Source organism: Galeopterus variegatus, unplaced genomic scaffold (assembly GCF_000696425.1).
Source record: "Galeopterus variegatus unplaced genomic scaffold, G_variegatus-3.0.2 Scaffold2684, whole genome shotgun sequence".
NCBI classification, from domain to species: Eukaryota; Metazoa; Chordata; class Mammalia; order Dermoptera; family Cynocephalidae; genus Galeopterus; species Galeopterus variegatus.
The window spans coordinates 22559-43633 of record NW_007728795.1 but is presented as its reverse complement, the minus strand read 5'-3'; the positions used below and the strand labels follow the sequence as shown (position 1 = coordinate 43633).

General features: G+C 39.3%; 1 protein-coding gene across 3 annotated transcripts in view; it reads right to left on the bottom strand.

Annotated features, from left to right (window-relative positions):
• CDC16 (cell division cycle 16) overlaps window positions 1-21075 on the bottom strand; it is a 29861-nt gene that overhangs the window by 6304 nt on the left and 2482 nt on the right. Inside the window, exons 3-17 of one of the 3 annotated variants that reach the window (XM_008582652.1) lie at window positions 20856-20953; window positions 19515-19553; window positions 19049-19189; window positions 17051-17210; window positions 16012-16103; window positions 15372-15505; window positions 14460-14539; window positions 13341-13390; window positions 12397-12470; window positions 9981-10106; window positions 7667-7819; window positions 6207-6270; window positions 3620-3681; window positions 2543-2678; window positions 1013-1103 (exon numbers count right to left, since the gene is read on the bottom strand). In XM_008582652.1, coding sequence (XP_008580874.1) covers window positions 1013-1103; window positions 2543-2678; window positions 3620-3681; window positions 6207-6270; window positions 7667-7819; window positions 9981-10106; window positions 12397-12470; window positions 13341-13390; window positions 14460-14539; window positions 15372-15505; window positions 16012-16103; window positions 17051-17210; window positions 19049-19189; window positions 19515-19553; window positions 20856-20953 — 1500 coding nt within the window. The remainder of the gene's footprint in view (window positions 1-1012; window positions 1104-2542; window positions 2679-3619; window positions 3682-6206; window positions 6271-7666; window positions 7820-9980; window positions 10107-12396; window positions 12471-13340; window positions 13391-14459; window positions 14540-15371; window positions 15506-16011; window positions 16104-17050; window positions 17211-19048; window positions 19190-19514; window positions 19554-20855; window positions 20954-21075) is intronic. The other 2 variants (XM_008582654.1, XM_008582653.1) reach the window with 2 other exon arrangements.

Sequence of the window (21075 nt, the reverse complement as noted above, 5' to 3'; positions counted from 1 at the left end):
TTTCTTCTGCCAGATATCCTATTTCTTTTTCTTTTTTTTCTTTTTGTCTTTTTTCATGACCGGTAACGGGATCGCAACCCTCGGTGTCACGCCCGCACTGTGACCAGCAACGGGATCGCAACACTCGGTGTTGCGCCCACACCGCGCTCAACCAGTGAGTGGACCGGTCTCTATATGGGATCCGAACCCTCAGCGGGAGCGCCGCCGTGCTCCCAAGTGCCGCACTCTACCGAGTGCGCCACCGGGCCGGCCCGACCTATTTCTTATTTAACGTTTTCATGCTGACTTGTGGATTTGTGTATTCTTGACCTGGGTTCTCTGACAGGTCTGTGCACCGTGAGTCACCTCCAGTCTACAGCACGCCTTTCACTCTCTTCATCATGCTTGTGATGAACAGAAGTTCTCAACATTATTGAAGCCCAATCTATCATTTGTTTTTCCTCTTATGATTTTATGTCCTGTTAAAAAAAAACTTTGCCTACCCCAAAGACCAGATCTTAAAATATAACTTCAGTGCACCCTCCTAATCTCATAATGTTTGTAACTGAGTGCCCTGTATAGACGTTCCATTCAAATACCCTATTACTAGCTTATCATTAAAAAAACTTTTAAAGAATTACATATCACTGTTATGTGAATGTAAGGCATCTTAATATTCCACTGAAATGGAAACATTAAAATTATGTTATACGCTGCATTATAAAATAACAAGGACAGAGCCCCTTCATTTGTTTATCAGAAAAATGTCTCTAAGATTTCTTTTCCCATTATGCAATTAGATTAACTCTTCTATAACACAGTGCTTTACACATATTCTATAACAGTATTTTATTCTGTAACAGTAACACAGCAAGGACTTGATCCTCACAGCACTGTTTTAGCAAAATAAATGGAGTTTCTTGATATTAATGTGGTTAAACTTAGAACCTTAGATGAGAATTTGAGAAACCTCAACATAGAGATACAAAATCTAAAAATTGGAATACAATGCTGAAAATAATTATGATCTTACCGATATAAGCTTCAGAATCACCAATGTACATTTCGATGCAATGGCCAAGCATTGTAACAGAAAATGTGTCATCTCGCCTAAGACCAAGGGCCTGCCGAGAGAGATTCAGCATGCCTGTTAAAAGAAAATGTACTTCCTTCTCTTTGGTTTAAAGACATTCCCACAGTGATTCGCTTCAAAATACTCCAGGGAACCCCAAGGATGAGGGTAAAGGGGTTTGTTTGTGGGGTGGTGGAGGTGCATTACACTATTCTGTTTTCTTATGCTTGAAATCCACACCCCTCCACATAGAGCCCTCTGAGCCTTCTATACTGATTAACCACAGAAGAGAGATAGATTATACAATATGAACATACACATATTTGAAAGAGCACATAAGACCAGAAAAGTTGCTTAATACACACTGCTGACTTCATCAGTATTCTGGTTACCATGGCGGCACCTTCAGGACTTTCATTTAGCCTGAAAAATCTCCAACTGACCCTAGGAAATCAGCTATGAACCTATATCTCATGAATTTATTTTTGAAATATTACATTTCCTCATATTTTATCTCCTTCTCCAAATGTGATTCCCACATTTTCTGAAATTCTAACATTTCTGAACCTGGATATCTTACAACTGCTGGCTTACTAGTACTGCCAGCCAGCCACAGCTGTGACTCACTGTCCCTCCTGTGAAGTGTGGGCTTGGTGGCTGTGTTGGTGGCACAGACTAGACAACAAACCATATGAGGAACATTCAAAGAAGACACGTGCACTGTAGTTGTTGTCTAAAAACCTTCTGTCGGCACTTCGCAGACTGAGAGGTTCTGAGAGAGATTTACAAAGCAGGTGTCTGTGGCTAGGGGGAAACCCAGGGTCAAGAATAGCGTGTGTGTTGCACCAGGAAAGGACTTTGGGAAAACAAGGATATGGACCACCTGGGCAGAATATCGTAATCATTTATTTCACTTATTTTCTTTTTTATGTATGTACTAGCATGATCCCTGATAAAAGTCTATGTCTAAATAAGCAATAGGAAAAAATCATGTTAAAGTTTAATTGGCAGCATTTTGTTTATCTTCCTTATTAATGGCGTCCTAGGTTTGATGAAAGACGGTGTATGGATTAAGGAAAAATGCTTTCCTTGTGATGAATGCACAGATTGTTTTGTTCATCCACTAAAGTGATCTAAGGGAATTAATTATAAGAGTCACAATTAGGAAGACTGGGAGTTTCCAAAGGGCTCTCACTGTGAACTGGTGTTTCTGAACCCCTGCCTAGAGGGGAACACCTAGGCTACACTAGCTGACAGTGTCCCTGGCACTTGTGAGCAGCACTGTTCGCTCAGGACAGATCTCATTTGTTTCAGTTTGAGCAACACTGCACAATGAGCACATGTTTTTCTCTGCAAATGAAAGTATAACACACAAAGCTGCCTAAAGAATTTTAAAACAGTAAACAAACAAACATTGCCTGCAAAAGATCTTTTTAAAAAAAGTAGTGAACGTTAACCGGATTTAAAGTTAGGTACAAATAAAACACATACTGTGTGGAAATAGTCCACAGCATTTTCGAAGTTGCCCATCAGACTATGGATATATCCTATGGCAGAATAGGTAGATGCATTTTGCGGAATCAACACCAGCGCCTGGCGGTGGTAATCCAATGCCTCTGCATACTTTCTGCAAGAGAAAACCAGGCGGGGGTGGGGGAGGGCAGAAGGGGAGAGAGAGAGAGAGAGAGAGAACAATTATTGGGTAGAGTACAGCACTACACTCCTCAGTCTAGGAAGAGCAGTCATTTACATGAACACATAAGAAACACTTTTCTCTATTAGAATGAAGTCTACACTGGTAACTTTCCTCCATTCTCACTTTCGTGTACCTCAATACCTCCTTGCAATTAATTTTCCTGGCATGCTCCCTGAGCCAGCCGAGGGCTCTCCTGCATGAATACCTGCTGTCCACCCGAGGTCTGCTGGAGTGCCCTTATCACACACTGCCCCTTCAAGTGGCAGTAAACCTCACACACTGAGGTGGTTAAAGGCAGCCAAGGACTTTTGCTTTAAAGTCCAAAAGATTTACTTAGAATGGTATTCGCCAAAGTTCTCTGGAATACCTGCCCTGTAAAATCTTTTGTAAAAAAAGAAGAAAAAAAAAAAAAAGGTTGTATGCTCAATTGAAGTTTGGGAAATGCTGCAGCTCATAATGCATAGAAAAGATTCCAAGAAACCCTGCAATAGAAAACCTTGTTAAATTTTGAGTAACCTAGAATTTCCCAGACTTATTTTACTAAAGAAATCCACTTTTCAACTTTCATCTGTTAGACTATGGATATGATTTTAATTAGATCCTACTGTCCTAATCCATCTAAATTAATTTGAACACTAAAAATTTTTTAGTGTAAAAAAACCAGCTACTATAATTCTCAATGTTTCTAAAATAAAGTTGTACCAACAGAGATAAATAATAAAAACAGTTGATTTTGATGCTTTTTATATGTGAGCAGCCAAGTACAAGAAAGCTGGAGGATCTCATGAGATAAAAATATGAAAAAGGCTATTAAAAATTAAGTAAACTTTTAGTCACAAAGTATATTTCTGAAAATGCTCTACTTCACTTACTTAAGTTTTCTGCAGACATGCCCCAAGTTGTTCAACAAAGGTTCCCATTTGTCAACTGTTACCTAAAACACAGCAACATCAAGCCCACGAGTTACATATGTCACAATTCAGCCTGAGCTGAATTACTGCATTACTGCATGTCTCTGCAAGCTGAAGTCTCTCCTGGTGTATGCCTCCACCATAGCACTAAGGCAAGGGCATCTGCTGGTTATCCACCTTTCTTTACCACCAGGGACTCCCTGAAGACTTGTTATCAGCACAATTTTATCAAAGAGCCCATCCACGCTGAAGCAGTTCAAATTGTATACCTGCAGCCCTGAGCTTTCTCTGAAACACCAGATCTTTATATCTATCTTCCTACTAAATATTTTTACTTAGAAATGTTACAAACACTTTAAATTCAATGTGCCACACACCAAACTCATTTCTCCTGCCACCCCAGCTCCCTGACCTCACTTCACTCAAGAACCCCGTCAGTCCATAAGTGACACCCATGTCATCCCTGACCCTTCTGAGAATCACCAGGGTATGTTCATTCTACCTCCTGGACATAACTCCAACCCATTTAATCTTTACCTTCCCCATTAACAAAAGACTTGTCTAGGCTCCAGTCATGCAAGTCTGACCATGCTGTCCCCTCCTAAACTCCATTGGCTTTCCCATCCTCCTCAGGATAAGGTGCAAACTCTATAACATCATTTTCAAGGCCTTAATGACCCACACATAATCCTCCTGTCCTATTTCTTGACATTCTCTGTGAACTCAAAATCCAAACCATACTGAGTTAGCTCAAATCTTGCACACACCATTCTCTACACCTGAAATACCCTTCTCCTTCGTTTCTGCCTGGCTAATATCTAATCACCTTCAAGACTGCAGTGTATGATGTTATAACCAAAAGTGTCCCTGACCACCCTGTGTCTGGGTGTAATGCCCTTCTGTGCGGACACCTGTATTTCTTCAGTGCCCTGTACTATCACTGCCAGTTTACTTCTTTGCTTTTCCCAATAAATGTGGGGCAGGAATTATCAAACTAGTTCTCTGCTACGTCCCATTGCTTAGCTCAGAGCCTAGGACATGGTCAACACTCATTAAATACGTGTCAACTAAATGAACAAACAGACCCGAGCTAAGTGCTCTAACTCTGCTGAGACTGTCTCTAGGAGGCACAGCCCAAGTGAATGAAAAACAGGCCCTTTAATGATTCCTAGCCATGACTGCTTTACCTTGACTACTCTGACATTTGCTGCAGTTTATAACTAAGTCAAACAGTATTACCCCCTCTTCAAAAACTTTTTAATGGGCATTTTGATATTTCAATTGTATTGTGCTTTCATACTTAAAAACATTACTTTAAATTTCTGTAAGACTCCATAGTGCCTCTGAATCATCAAAGAAGATAGTTTCAACTTTACATGTGGCTTACAAGAGTGCTTCTCAAACTTTTCTGAGCACAAGAATCACCCGGGGATCTTCCTAAGAATGCAGATTTTGATTCAGTAGATCTGAGATTCTGCACTCTAATAAGCTTCCAGGCGATGCTGATGCTGCTGGGCCAGTCTGAGAAGCAAGGCACTCAATTCTTTGAAAACTGGCAAGGTGTAAGTGGCAACCCTATTTTAACAAAAACACTTGGATTATCCAGAACTATCCGAGACTGAGCTGAGGAAGAACCTGCTTCATATATATGCATTTGTAAACACATAAAGACACAGTGTTTGTAAGTTCAGATGACAAATATTAACAGACCGGGCAGACTGCCACCTGCCAGGGAGACCTGTGGTGCTGTGTCTGTCACAGTAGAGAGGAGCCAACAGCAAAGGAAGGAGGGAACTGTAGGCAAATGTGCACAGAAAGAAGTGAAAATCAGAACACAAAAAAAACAAGATAAGTAGGAATAAAAATAATTGGGAATCAGAAGTGTAGAAACCTGCAAATCCCTCACCTACAGAAGTTTTTATCTAAAATTGTCACTACTGTTAAATAATACCAGTGTACACACATCCTTGCTAGTTGGGAAGTTAATTCACGAGTACCAATTCATGGGGAACATCTTTCATACAACAGAACCTAGTCAAATATTTCAAACACTGAGGTCTAAATATATACTCAGCACACGGTAAGAAACGGTGATGAAAGGTCTGAACTGATCAACACCTGTCACCACCCTATCCCCACAGAAGTGGGGTCTGCTGCTTTGCTGTATTTACCCTTCAGTAACAGACAAGGGTCTCTGAAGTTCTAGAAGAGGAGGAGTATTAAGTTAGATGCTACAGAGCCTACCAGTTTCCACTAACCATCAGATATTCCTGGTTCCAAATGATCATCTAATCTATCTGATTATTCCCACACTTCAAAAGCCCTCTTAAAAAACAAAGACCCAACACTGCCCTCTTAATTAGAAACAAATTCATTTTTTGCCACAGTTAACTGCCTGACAATTCCAACATTAACAATTCATCTGTTATGATAAATATTATATTGTTATCTTCTAGGCCAGAGAGACTGTTTATATTATTTTCCTCATTCAACAGTAAATATACTCAGGGGTGTGTATGTCTGTATTTACAGATATTACATAGAATACCTCATTCCCAATTGCTTTAATTTTTTCCAAAGCATCAAGAAACCATTTTTCTGCTGTTTTCCATCTAAAACAGAGGGAAAAAAGGTTGAAGGTTATTTAAAATTATCAAGTATAAATATTTTAAGAAAAATTTGAATATCTCTAGCAGTACTAAAATGAAATGAGACTGCTGGAAATAAGTGATTAAAATTAAAATTTAAATCGGATAAGTGAAGAATTTTATGGCATTAATATCCTAGTTCAAAATACTGGGAGATACAGTCGATAAAGTTGCTGTAAACGCTGATTTAGCAAATACTGAACTGCTCCCACAGGAAACAGGTTCCTGCAAACCTCTGGTCAATTTTCATCAAGTGATCAGTACATAACCTTGCTTTATGTGTGTTTCTGTTTAAAGACACCTTATTTGATATACAGCATGGATTCATTAACGTTGAACTCATGGCCAACAGTGCTGTAACTCATGCCTCTAATAGATGTATTTCCTAATAAGGAACATATCTAATACACATCACAGTTTCCTGTGCTTGGGAACATGAGAGCGCACTTCAGCAGTAAGCTTGGGGATTATTTTAAACAGTGAAGTCACCACAAAAAGCACAAAACTGAAAAATGTGGCACTAAATGAACCACGAAAAGAACACTATTTACAGTATGAGCTGAACCAAGGAGAGTATCACCTTGTCTGGCCTCAGTGAGAACGTGTGCATCGGGGGACTCACTCAGACTCCTCCCTGCCCTGTACACGTCTGCGAATGAACACCCCGAGGGGCTGACTCGGGGTCACAAATACAAATCAGTGAGCAGGCGAATGTGCAAACACTGCGGATGGGCTGTGTCACTCTAAATCATTACTGTGTATTTTCAGAAGCTTCAAATTTTCCTCCTTCATAAATTCCCAGATGACCCGAATTTTAAAACATGCACATGCCACAAACAACACTGAAGTGGTACTAATTTACTGTTTTTAAATTTATGTATAATCTAATGCAAAGGACCACAGATATTTTTCTCTTTGAGTGTGACACCAAATCCCTTATTCTATAAACGCAAAGCCTCAACTGACCAAAAAACTCAAGAGACCGGATCATTCTAATTAGTTTAATTTTCTGATTTACTAGTAACAGAAAACATTTTTGTTTCAAAAACTGTAAAAAATCTTTCTCCAATGTATGAATCCAGCTCCTCATGAACAGAGTAGCAACTCTACAGTAGCTCCAGGGCAACTATGGGGTATCAGTGATCTCTCCGTAAAAGACACTGGTTTAGTATTTTTAACGAAATCTGAGATAAGAGTTTCTCTTTTGTTTTCCTTTTCAACTGTTTACCTCCTTCTCCTAAAAAGAACATTCAAAAATAAAAATCTACTGAAGAGTCACTCTGGTCAGTTATGCTCCAGTGACTGAGCTTTGACTCTATCCACAAAGAAAGGGAAGGGCTTGTGGCCTTTCAGTACTTACTCTCCGTTCTGAAATGCAACCACGCCGACCTCGTGCATAACAAAAGGGTCTTCTGGGGCAATGCTGAGAGCTTGGCCGAAGAATCTTTCAGCCAGTTTTGAGTTATTGGTCAAACCATATTCTAATCCAATATACAGCATTGGCAAATGACACCTAAAAATATTGGACATATTCAACACCAAAAACTGTGATTCAATAGAAATTAATTTGTCAACTTCAAATCCTGTCTGCAAAATAATTTAAATGTAGCAAAACCACAGCATTTACTTTTCTCTAACACTCAATTTACTAATATTTAATGAATGCCTAATGGGTTTTAGATTAATCAGCTGCCACTTATACAAACTATCAGCAACATATTTATCTTTGTTTTCATTATCCCACAGCAAAAAACCAAAAACTCTCCGGAGCAGAAGGGCAGTCCTGGGAGGTGTCTGCTTGCCTCCGCCATGCTAATGTCACGCCCCCCGCCCTGGACTGTCCTCCTCCTAGTTTATTCAGCACTGTTTATCCCTCCAGATTGTGTTCAAGTTCCACTTCCCCTTAAGAAGTTACCTCTGACTTTTCTAACCTAAATGGCTCTCCCTTTTGTGAATTCCCATTATAATTAGTTATTATCAGTTCTACATTGAAGAGTTCTGAATTATGTCATGTGTATTAATTCTATTTCCCCAGCCACTGAGATAGTTTTAGGCACAGAGTCAGTACTAACTTCCTTTTCATTGAATTTTCATCTGTTTACACCACCAGATTAGTGACTGCGTTTCAGAAAATGCAGTAAGATAATCTCTCTTTGAAGAACATCAATGAATATTGATGGACTGGTTGGTATGTACTCTGGTTCTAGAGTAATGACTCAAATTAAGATTCTATCACCTACAGAACCCTTGAAAAGTATTTACCTGGAGAAAGTACTTTTGAAATGGCAGGTTAAGAACCTCCAAGATCTGCTCCTCCATAATAGCAAGAAGAACACTGACAAAAATTGTCAAAATCAACTTTTTCAGAACTCTGGAAGTTAACCAAGGGCTTACGACAACCTGAGGAGTGCACGTTCAAGAAAGATGGCTGAATCTCAGTACGGCAGCACCTCTGTGGTGCTTCCACTCGCACTCCCCACCTCCCCTTTCCCAGCCTCACACTAGCAGCCGCACAGACACGGCAGCTGTAAAGCCATTAGCCTGGCAGCCACTTCAGGGTGGTAGGGTGAGTGTGGAGCTTGTCAAACACACCTCAGAGAACTGTCACTATCTGATCTGTCCAGCAGCTCCTAGCAGCCCCACTCATAGCTCTCTCAGCAAGAAAATCTCTACCCCAGGGCATTTGTTGAAAACAATCAGCAGCAATTATTTAGCATCTTAACAAGAGGCTGTTGGGGCAAATAAGAGGCTCGCCAAAAACTTAAAAGGAAATCTGGGGAATAAGATGTCCAAAGGGAGCTTTGAAGAGTTCAGATCCACTCCTGGGGATCCAGAGGCCACACATATGCGTAGGGCTATACGCATGGACAGAGAAGACCCAAGAAGGCCCTAATCTCCCATCTCTGGCTGACCTTGAGGCTCTGTGCAAGAAAGAAATGAAGGCTGAGGCAGAAAGTTGTCAGCTACCAGAGTGATGAAGGCGTGCCCCAGCACAGAGTCCTTCAGCAAAGGGCATACGACAAAGCCACCGAGCTAACTAAGCAGAGGCTTCAGGGGCCTCAGACAGCATAGGACAAAGATGACAGAATGGGAGTCCAGCCAGTCTGACTCCAGACCAGCTCCTTGGACCACCACACTCCACCACTTCTCCACACAGGGATAGAGCTGCTGGTCAGCAGAAGTAGTTCCCATGAAAGAAGTCTGCAAGGTGTAACCAGCGGGGAGGCCAAAAAGAGTCATGGGAATAACAGGGATACCCTACTCCCCAAAGTAGCGCACTCTCACGCTTACCTCAGTTCGTATCAACGTATATAGTACTGATATAAACCCAGAGCACTGGCAGATGCAGTCCTGCACTACAACTAAGTTACCCCAGACACCATTTGGTGATAGGTAAGATATAATAACTTTGCTCATGAATACTTTCATTCTTCCACAAGCATATGGAAAAGAGCTTCCTCTCTCCTCTCTTCCCTTGGCTTGACTTCCTAGCTCCTTCCTGTACTGGGTGGGATACACACCAGGCAAACTCACAGCACCAACTTCTTTCCCCCACTGCTTCCACAGTTATTTTACAATCATGAGCTACTAGACAACAGGCAAGTAAACTGTTCTAGTTTAGCTGAGAAACCAAATGGCAGTAACAGCAGTAACAGAAATGCTGCTCACAGTACCCTTTCATCAGCTGTGCTGCTGTGAAGTAAGCAGCCATGGCTTGGTCATGCTCACTCTCCACTGCAAAGGAGTGCCCATAGGCTATCCAGGCAGGCCCATAGGTCTTCTCGAGGGTCGTAGCTTTGCTGAAAGAAGACAGTTCACTCAAGTAATATAAGACTTATCCTTAAAGTGTTAAGTTAATTTTCTATAAGCAGATGGCCTCAAAGACTTTAACATTAATTAAATAAATCAGAATTGTCAACAGAGTAAACACTAATATAATATTTGTGCTAATTCATTTGAACTACAACAATGTTCAATAGTACAAGCAAAATTTTAAGAAATTTTAGAACAGAAGTCTACAACTTTTTAAGTACTATAGCTGAACCCATCAGCATTCTGTAGAGAACTTACAAATATTACTTAATTCGGAAGTTCCACTTTGTAACCCAGTAGATAAATGGCGGTAGAAGCAACAGCAAACCATCCAGTGAGGGCATTTTTGTGCCAGGCACCACGTCAGATGTGCGAGGTGCATGATCTCATTCTAACAACTTGCAAGATCAATTTGTTTATATTTAAAAGAAAAGCAGGGCTGAGCCCATTGCGCACTCGGGAGAGTGCGGCACTGGGAGCACAGCAGCGCTTCCGCTGCGGGTTCGGATCCTACACAGGGATGGCTGCCGGTGCGCTCACTTGCTGAGCGCAGTGCGGCCAGTCTCAAAAAAAAAGAAAAGCACACCAAGGCTTGAGAGATTAGCTGATATCCTACAGATGGTGGTGAGAGATTCACCCTGGTTACACAGACTGGACCATTTATAACTAGTCTTCAATCAGTGTACGCATTGTAATGGTTAACCCACAACAAGGAATAAAGAGAATAGGAAAATGGTCAGGGGACCTCAGATGTTCAGAATCTTCAGATATAAATACGGACGTGTGCCCAGGTGTTCCTTGGTTATTGTCTAATGTAATTACACATGTGCACCTAGGTGTCCTGGGTTATGGACTTAAGTATAAAGGACAAGTGGCTCTGATCCACGGCACCTCCCACCCCCAGGGGGGCCACACGGAGGTGGCCGCTACTGCTGCTGGAGGCTGTTGCTGCCGGGGTCCCCGAGACCCTCTGCAAGGCTGCCACCACCGCTGGACCTGTAAGCTGCTGCTGCCGTTGCTGAGGACTGAGCTTGTGCCCTCTGCCAACAGCTCCCAGGATCTTTCCCAGTTACTTAGTGTGGACCTGTGTGTAAGGGGTCTGGTGACCCGGTCTGTAAAATGGGTTTGAAAGGTCTGAACCCTAGCCCTGACAATACAAATGAAAACTTAGTATAACTAAAATAATGAAACATTTTGGCTAAAGCCAAACTTTAAAGTTATGAACTAAAGTTATGAATTGCCTTACTCAACAACTGGAGTAGTTGTATAGCTTTACAGGGTGATATCCCACTTCCTAACATTTTACTTTCTAAGTTTTCTTTCACCCAAATGTTCCATTTCACGTACAGTCCATCACTGAATTGCCCACTAAATCAAAGCATAGTTCAAAACAACGTTCGCAATACTAATCATCTTCCTACTGAAGTTTTTCTAAAATGCTGAACACACAACTAACCAATTCTTTCTACTTTCTTCCTCGTGCAGGGCCCTTTTGTGTCACCTCATCAATTTTCCTAACAATCCTGGGACAGGAGTATTACATCATCCTCACTTTTATAGAAGAAAGAAGAGACAGTAGGAGAAATTAACTTTCCCATGGAATTACAGCTGGTAAATCACAGAACTTGGACTGGAATTTAAGTCTGACTCCAAAGTTTATGCTCTTTCTCTTACAGACCATTTTCTACCTTGTTTGCATAAAGGGAATTAAACAAATTATTAGATTTAAAGTATTTGAGTAATTAATTATATACTAGGCATTTTTCTATATTTGAATAGTACTGGTTAAGGGCATGATTGAGACACATGGCTTCCCTTAATCTAAAACCACAGCAGATCCTTATATGAACCAGTTTGCTCTATATTGTTCTACAGACACATTTAATGACCCCAATCTCATATAAAGTTTCATTGTAATTTCGCAACTATGAACAAGTCCTAAGAGTAAAATTAATAGTATCTCTATAAATGAAAAACAAAACCTTTCAAACTATAGTATCCTCTATTATTTCATATTTATTCTGATTTTCAAATTAAATAAAAAATATATAAGCTCCTGGAGAACAAGGTCTACACCACTGATTTCTTTTATCTCCTCTCATGGCCTCTTATAAAGAGCAAGGTACATAACTGGTGCAGCTGAACTGAATCTGTTGAAGAAAACATCTGTTCTTTCACACTGCTTATAAAGTACTTACTAATTACTGCATTAAAGCATGAGCAAGAAATCACTTCCTATAGGTTCACTACAAAGGCAGGAAGAAAATAAATTCATACCTGAGATATCTTCTGGCATGTTCATTTTTATGACCAACCATAAGATAATAACATCCCACTGCAAACCAAGACACCTAAAAAGTTCAAAATTTACCATGATCAAAGGTGACTTTGAATGAGAATCTCTAACTAACAGGATACACAGAGGGTAGACTAGATGTTCCTACGTCACCTACTCTAAGAATTCTCTCCAAGATGGCCTATCTACTAAGGTCCTAGATGAGAATAGATGACACTCCGCAGCTCCTTCTCAGGTGCCTTCAATAGAAGACAAGGCTCCCGAGCACTTCCTGTTTCAAAACAAGCCTGTGGGACCTGGCTCCCTGCACCGCGTGTCTGCTCTGGTGCAACCTGGGCTCTTCCTTGCTCTCTGACGTGGTCTGTTTCTCATCTAGCTGGCTTCTCTTGCACTGACTTCACACTGGGACAGGTGCAGATTCTTGTCTGAGACTTAGACCCTGAATCCTGACTTTTTGTATTTAAAAACACAGTTCCTGATTCAATTTCCCATTCCCAGTTCTCCATTTTAATCCACAGCAGTTTAGAAGATACACTGATTCGATTAGTGTACAATTCAGTAAGTCGTTTTCTATGTGCAACGTGAAAAAGCTACTGATTATCAGCATTCCTCATGAAACAGGGCAGTATGACGTCATGGTTAGTGTTGAATATTTCTGTACTCTAAATATTTTTAAATAATAAGCATTTATACTTTGTATAATCAGAAAAAGATAAAGGTTTTCATTTTAAGTTATTGCTTCAGTATAATTAAAAAACACCCTCAGGAACTGAAGTCAGTGCTGCTTCTGCTCCAACGCTTTAAAATAAGACGTTATTTGCTTAAACTTAAATATAAGCTACTTTCTAAATACTAGTTAAGTATTTTCTTAAAATTCAGGTAAGAAAAAACACTGAGAGGAAAAAAAGATATTTATATTACTTACAGGATTACTAGGATATAAATCCACCAGTTTATGAGAGAGATAGAAAAGTTCTATAATAGGAAAAAGGAAAAAATAATACAATTATTCACATCAAATGCAATTTAAGATATGACTTCCCCCGTTATAATTCTTCACAATCACAGAAATTCTGTCCTCACAGCAATGATTTAAGGCCTTTCTTTCCTTCTAGATACAAAATCCATTTACCTAACGAAATATAAAAATTCTCCCAGGCAGATACACTCACCTGTAGGGTCAGACCTGTAGTGAACACTGAGCACTTGCCGAGTGACTGGAAAATTGGATGAAGGGCAAAGAGTGGGAAATGTGGGAACAGGACCACCTAACGAGGACCTACACGGTGCTGCAGAGGTGACCACAAAGCTCCTCTCCTGTCTCAGAAACTCACATCTCTTACTCCACAGGCCCATTATGGCCCACCTTAACCATCCACAACCAATTCGGTTGACCAAACTTTCAAATTTATCAAATCAGTGAGTGTATTTCCTCCTGAGAAATATGCAAGTCTAGCGTTTTATGATGACACTTCCTACACCCAGACCCAGATTCAGTAGCCTGGAGTGGCCAGAGGTTCTGCATCTCCAACCAGCTTCCAGAAGACGGGGTGTGCCAGTCTGCAGACCACACTCTGAGTAGCAGGGGTTTGCAGCCAGAGCATCTGGATTTTTTTCTTCCTGACAGAGCTCACTATTCAGTTTTAAAATATTTAAGGGCAAGAATAGCCCAAACACAACTATGTTTCTGAAATGTTAAAACATGAAAACACGAATAAAAAATCTGTTCCCTTCCAATTGCTAAACAGCTACTGATTCTTGCTATATTGGTTTCTTATGGAATTAAAAAAAAAAAAAAAAAGATAGAGAAAAAAAAGGCAATGGTGACACCCAACACTTCAAAGCTAGCATACAGTAAGGCACAAATTACATCTGAAAAAAGGAAGGAGAAAGTCATAAACTATTCTGTGGAGAACACATAATAGACCGCTGGCCACTTTGATAAACATTTCTTCCCCAGTTATTACATTCTTGAGACAAAATTTTCAGAGTTACAGATTTTTTTTTGTCTTGAGAGTTATTTTAATTAAAAAAAAAATCTTACCGTTTGCTTTATTCAGCTCCACAAGTGTCCCTATATGTACAGGTAAACAGTTTGCATGGAAAGGATCTTTTTCCATTACTCTGAAAGTCAGAGCAACAAATTACTACCCCAGAAACGATATGAGGACAGCACTCATTATAATTAGCTATGTTTAAATAGTCATCACAGCATTATGTATGAAACTGTGGGTTATAGTATTTTTTTTTACTTTCTTCACACCATTATCTTCAACTTGGTTCAGTTAAGGCAATGATGACGTTATAAATGAAAGGGAAAATTCTGGTTTATTTGGAAGGAATAAAGTAAACATCACATCATTAACTTTAAAGTCAACAGAATTGTAAGTACCTCAATTACTAAAAAGGATCAAAAACTATATGAAATATTAAATAGATTACAAGTATTTGCCAATTAAAATTTTTGTGACTTCAAGGATTTTGCAGAAACCAAAAGACCCACAAAAATTAGTATATGTAATTTAGCTAAAGGACAAGTTTGAATTATGTACACTAGAAAACTAGTGTGTAGGAGAGTTGGCATAGTTAGTGACTGTGCCAGACTGAGCATGCAGTATCTACAGATTATATTAGTCTCTACTTTAATAAAGAACAAATCTTACAAAAACTATGTGCCAAAACAGTATTTTCAAACTTAAAAGTCATCAAGATTAAGAAGAGGGACATGTATATCCCTCCTGAGTTAATGTAATAAATTTACAAATATGCATAAACCTGTGTCTGTAAATTGCTCTTTTAAGACAGCACCCTATTCAGCACTCTGCAAATGCTAAAGGTAATGCAACTTATCATCAACTAGTTTGAGATTACTCAGACAGCATGGCTGTGAATTACTCAGGTAAAATGGACAGAACCCCATGTTCCTGCATGAACATGGATGGATATACATACTTACACGGAAGTGAGCTTGTAGCACATTTTAAAATCACAGTTATAATAATGTCTCTCAGCTAAAGACACTACCACATCCAGATTCTCTTGCAAGCCATCTACAGACTCAGGGATGACTGTTTCACTAGGCTTATTATACTGAAACACAGAGAAATTTAAACATAAAGTCAATGAGCAGTAACAAATCAAAAGGCGGACTCAACTTGTGCTTGGCCCAAGTGGTTCAAACATTTAGTGAAGAACACGTGAGGCTCTAAAAACTTTTTTAACTTGAAGCTTCATCAGCACTCCTCTCAATAAGTTTAATTCTCTTCTCAATTTTATCACAGAATTCCATGGTAGCACATATTCCACAAAGTAGAAGTTCAGGAAGCATAAAAAAAGATCCTTGTTTTTATGTAACATCATTCCATATATCTGATAATTCAATATTTTAGTATAAGGAGTGCTTGGAAGGAAGAGATATTTTTGGAATATCTTTTTTAGGAATCATATATTTTAAATAATGTACCTCTATTCTTGCAAATGTGTTAAACTAATAAAACTTATTTTAAAAAATCTAACTAAAAAGAATAAAGGCTAAATTTAATCCAAGAAATAAGATATTTAAGTAAAGCAAGTGCTAACTTTGTATTTTTACGTACCTTTTTTAATTTGTTCTCAAATAGAAAACGCAGTAATTCCTGTTCTTCAGTACAGAGCTTGCTGAGAGGTAGCGATTCGAGAAGTTCCTTTTCTTAAAAGTGGAGTGAGGAAAAAAAGAATGTCCTCACAATATTTATGGGGGAAGAAAGTCAGCAACTAAAAATATTCTTTTACAGCTCTTGGTCTAAGTAAATCAAACTCGAAAGAGAAAATAACGAGATCCAAATGTACCAGGGAAGCTGACAACACTCCCAGGCCCAGGAGAGAGAGCCAGCCAGACTACTAGGAACTACCCACCGCAGCACTCCTGAAGCTGTGCGGACTGTTCAGTCATGCAGGAATCCTGCACAGCGCAGAGTGTTTAACAGGTTCTCAGGCCTCCACCCATTAGATGCCAGCAGCAACCACTGACCTTCCCTCTGGGTCCCCAAGTCGTGACAACCAAAAAGATCTCCAGACCTTGACAAATGTCCTCCAGGGGGAAGGACAAAATTGCCCTGGGCAAGAACTGCTGCACTAGGCTAAAATATCTGTAAATCCCATTAATACAACAACCCCATTTTCTGTTTCTCTTGTTTACCCACTTCATATCACTGCCAACATACTTGGTTAGGGTTTCTCAGTCTCTGTGGTACGTTAGGATCATCTGGGAGCTTTAAACCATCTCATACCAGAACCCCACCTCTGGAGATTCTGACTGAACTGGTCTGGATTTGGGACCTGGACACTGATGTTTTTATAGCCCCTCAGGTATTCAAAGTGCAGCCTGGTTGAGAATCACAGAATCAGATATTAAAATATAAATTTATACTACCTCAAATCACTTCTCAAAAAGATGACCTCATATCATGATCCCTAAAGATTCCGATAGCAAAGCCACTGCATACTATTGTATTTTGAAATGTGCTTTATATTTGAAGACATTTAAAAAGTTAATTGGTCTATCTGTACTTGCACATAGCCTGCTCTCGGTTCCATATATTTTTGAGAAAAAAAAGTCTTAACTGTGCAAAACAAAAAACACCTGAGTTTCCAAACCTTCTTGTGCTGTCAACATGTGGTGTGACGTTAAAAGATCAAATGCTTCAAAACAGTAGACGTCGAGTTTCAAAGCTTCCTTGTAGCTGTAGGTAGCCAGGGTTCGGTTATCCAGAGCGTCATAGATTTTCCCTCGCAGAAGACAAATAGAACTCTTTATCTATTGGAAAAATGTAATAAGTCACATACTAAGTCAATACTTTTAAATTTAATTGTTGGTCAAAAATTATATATTACATATTATTAGAATGCTCAGAAGTTTTTATTACATCTAAAAGGATTTGGTTCACCCCACTGTCAAAGCATAGTATAAATTAAAAGAAACATGATCACATGGTGAAGCTTCTCCGTCTAACTTCCCTGGGCGCTAATCACTTTATTCCAACAAATCTTTGTAACTATGTATATGCTATGGCTAATAGGATCATTACTTGTTTTGGCCCGAATAGGGACAACAAACAGTGTGAACGTATCTGTATGAAGTCAAACTTTAAGACAGACAGTTTGATAGGTAGACCCCAATGAAGGGATCTTAGTGAGTATCAAACTGGCTGAACAGTGGTCACAGTGGTCAGGAGCATGACCTGCTGAAGCCAGACAGACGGGAGTTCAAATCCCACCTCTGCCACTTACTCATGACTGTTGACAAGTTGCTTAAGCTTTCTTGGCCTCGGTTTCCTTATTTTTAAAAAAGGGAAAATACTATCTAACCTGTAGAACTGTGAGGACTAGAGATGCTACTGTCTCTGTGGTGCTAGCACATAGTAAGGTACTCAACAAAGTGCCACCTCGCCACTACTAGGAACAAGAAGATGTGGAGATCTGACTCTCATTCCAGACTCCGAGCCTCAAGAAACACATAACTGAATTTAAAGATGATCCAGAGATAGGCAGCTAAAATCATTAAAGATATGAAGAAGATTCATAAATCACAATTTAAAAACTAATGCCACTACGAGAGAATCTTGGACCCAGGCAGTGTCCTGAGTTGTTAAAAAAAAAAAAAAAAAAAGTAAATTTCATAAAATAAACAAAATTGCATTACAAATAAATCACACATTTCTTAGCAGATAAGTTGTTGGATAAGAGGTCCAAAAATAATAATGATAATACCAAGCTCCCTCATAAATGCACTTCTTAGCAGAAAAAATAATGTGCTCCTTAGCACAAAGAAAAAATAGAACACCTAGAATGTGTAATATTCTTAACTTTTTAATGTGAAAAGTAGAAAAGTCAAGTAAGCAAGTTCCCTCACAAACATGTTATAAAGAACACCTGGGGAGATGCAGAAGTTGGAGAGTGACAGCTAAGGGGTACGGGGTTTTTTTCTGAACAATAAAAATGTTCCAAAATTGATTGTGGTGAGGTTTGCAACAGCTCTGTAAATATACTAAAAGCCATCGAGTTGTATACTTTAAATGGGTGAATTGCATATTATGTGAACTATATCTCGAGTTGCTTTAAAAAAAAGAACAGTCCAGGTTAGTAATCTGTGAACATCACTTATTAAATCACATTTAATACATAAACAATCTCTGCTAGCAAACAATTTGTAACTTCATGGAAATATGAAATATACAAACTGGAACACACAAAACAACATAAGAGACAATGTACTGCTAACTAAATAGCAACACCAACCAATTTCTGAAAAGAAACAATCAACCTAAGCAACCCAAGGTTTCTTGGGGTAGATCCAAAACACTGTGGAAACACAGAAAGAACGGAAAAGACTATTCCACATGTGGGAAGTGTTTATGACATCAGACATGAGAAGGAAGATTAAAGGCAAGCACCTGAGGATATAACTACAGCTTCCAACTGATGGCTCAGAAATGTCTCAGAATCTTTTTGGGTTTTCGTTGGTGAATTAAATAAATGGCAACCATAATTGTTTTAATATGGTGATATTCAAGTAAAAGAAGGTAACTTATCTTTGGCATGTAATGTGGTCAATTCTTCCTGATGTTCCTGAAGCATGTTAACAGTATTACTTACTGAGGACGGTGACATTTCCCAGTCATTGGAGGGGTCTTTAAAGCCACTTTCATCCTTTAAGTATTTTTCAAACAATCTTTTGTTGATGGGTTCCTCCATGTCAAGAATATCAAGAGCCTGCTGGTGCTCTTTTGCAGCATACTACATAGAAAACAGAAATGTTATTCATCACCCATGACTTCCAACACTAACTATCCCATATACTTTAGGCTTTAAAAGGGTAATAAATATTATATCCATTACTTTAAAATATGTAAAGTAGAATTTCTGTTATGCATGTCAGTTTTTAGTAAATGAAGAATCAATATTTCACAGCAAATAACACTAAAGAAAAGAACATCTCCTCATGAAATACTTTACTAACCTGCCAAGCTCCATCACTAAGATTCTCACACACACACGAGATACATAATGTTCACATAGTCACATTCTCACCAAACAAAAATGAAACTGAGAGCATACTTACATGGCATCTAGCTGCAAGGTAACGACACGATTCGTACAACTAGGAAAGAAATTAATCTATCAAAAAAAGTGTTCCAAACAATGTGTACTTTCACTTTAAAAGTATAAGCATAAAATGAAGAGAGTTATCTTCATAATTTCTCCTGTTACTCTTGCAGTAAAAAAAAATCCAGTCTTTTTCATCCATATCATTATGAACTTGTTTACTAGGCACCAAGGATTCAAAAGGAGTAAGGACCTGCCTCAGGAGGTGACGGCACAGCAGGGAAGCTCTATGAAAAAGGGCGTGAAAAGCACCAGCCAGCTACGGAAAGAAACATCTGCAGGGGAGAGGGCAAGTGAGGAGTTGGTCAGGCAGTGGAATGGAGGGTTGGGTTGCATTCCAGGCGCTAAGTGTGAATAACTGTCACACGTCCAAGGAACTGAACGTAGTTCAACATACTAGAGTTCGTGCTATATGTATTGATGGTGGTGGTGGGTTAGGAATAGACCAGAGAGAAATCACAGAGGGCCTCAGATGTCTATTAATGCATCTGATTTTATCCTGTAGGTAATGGGAAATCACTGATGATTTTACGGGTGATATAACCAGATCTGTGTTTTAGGAAGTCCACCCTTGTGATAGTTTGCAAGATGAAGTAGACACAGGGAAAGCGGGAAGGGAGAAAATGTTACTGGAGAAGAGACAAGAAGAGAGACTATAATGGAACAGACAAGAAATTAAAGTCCTGACATATATGAGTGGTGAGGAAATGGAAAGGAATACCCATGGTTTCAGAGGTATTGTGAAAAACGAATATTCAGAACTTAGTAACTAGATGGGAGACGGGGGAGGGAGAGAAAAACAAGGTGACAGATTAGGAATAAGAAAGTTTCTCTTCACGTTGAATAAAAAATATTAAATCCTTTTAAATAATTTGGGAAAAATATAACACACACCTAAAATAACTAACTTAATGACTTTTCTTATAGCTTTGAAAAACTTTAAATTTCACACAATTATAGTCAACCCTCTGTACCCATGGGCCCCACATCTGTGGATCTGATCACCTACAGATCAAAAATATTTGGAAAAAAAAATTTCCACAAACTTCCAAAAGGCAAAACTTGAATTTGCTGCATGCCAAGCACTACATTGGATCCACACAAATGAAGTGATATATAGGCACTGTGTTTGGTTTTATAAGTTATCTAGAGATGATTTAAAATATACAAGGATGTGCATAGCTTATATGCAAATACTATGCCATTTTATATAAGGGACTTGAACATCTGCAAATTTTTGTATCCAAGGGGGGAGGGGGGGGCAGTGTCCTGGACCCAATCCTCCATAAATACTTACTTTGTCCAGTTTTCGTGATCGAAGCGCATGGGCTGCTCTGTGATACTGTGCTGTCAGGTAAAGACACTGAGCCAACCAATAAATGTCCTGGGGTTCCTCTGGAGGGAGAAGTTATATAAATGGTCAGAGGTGCAAGGTGAAATAGAAAGATTTTTAAAGATTAACGGGGGGGGGGGGGGGGGGGGGGGGGGGGGGGGGAAAAAAAAAAAAAAAAAAGGGG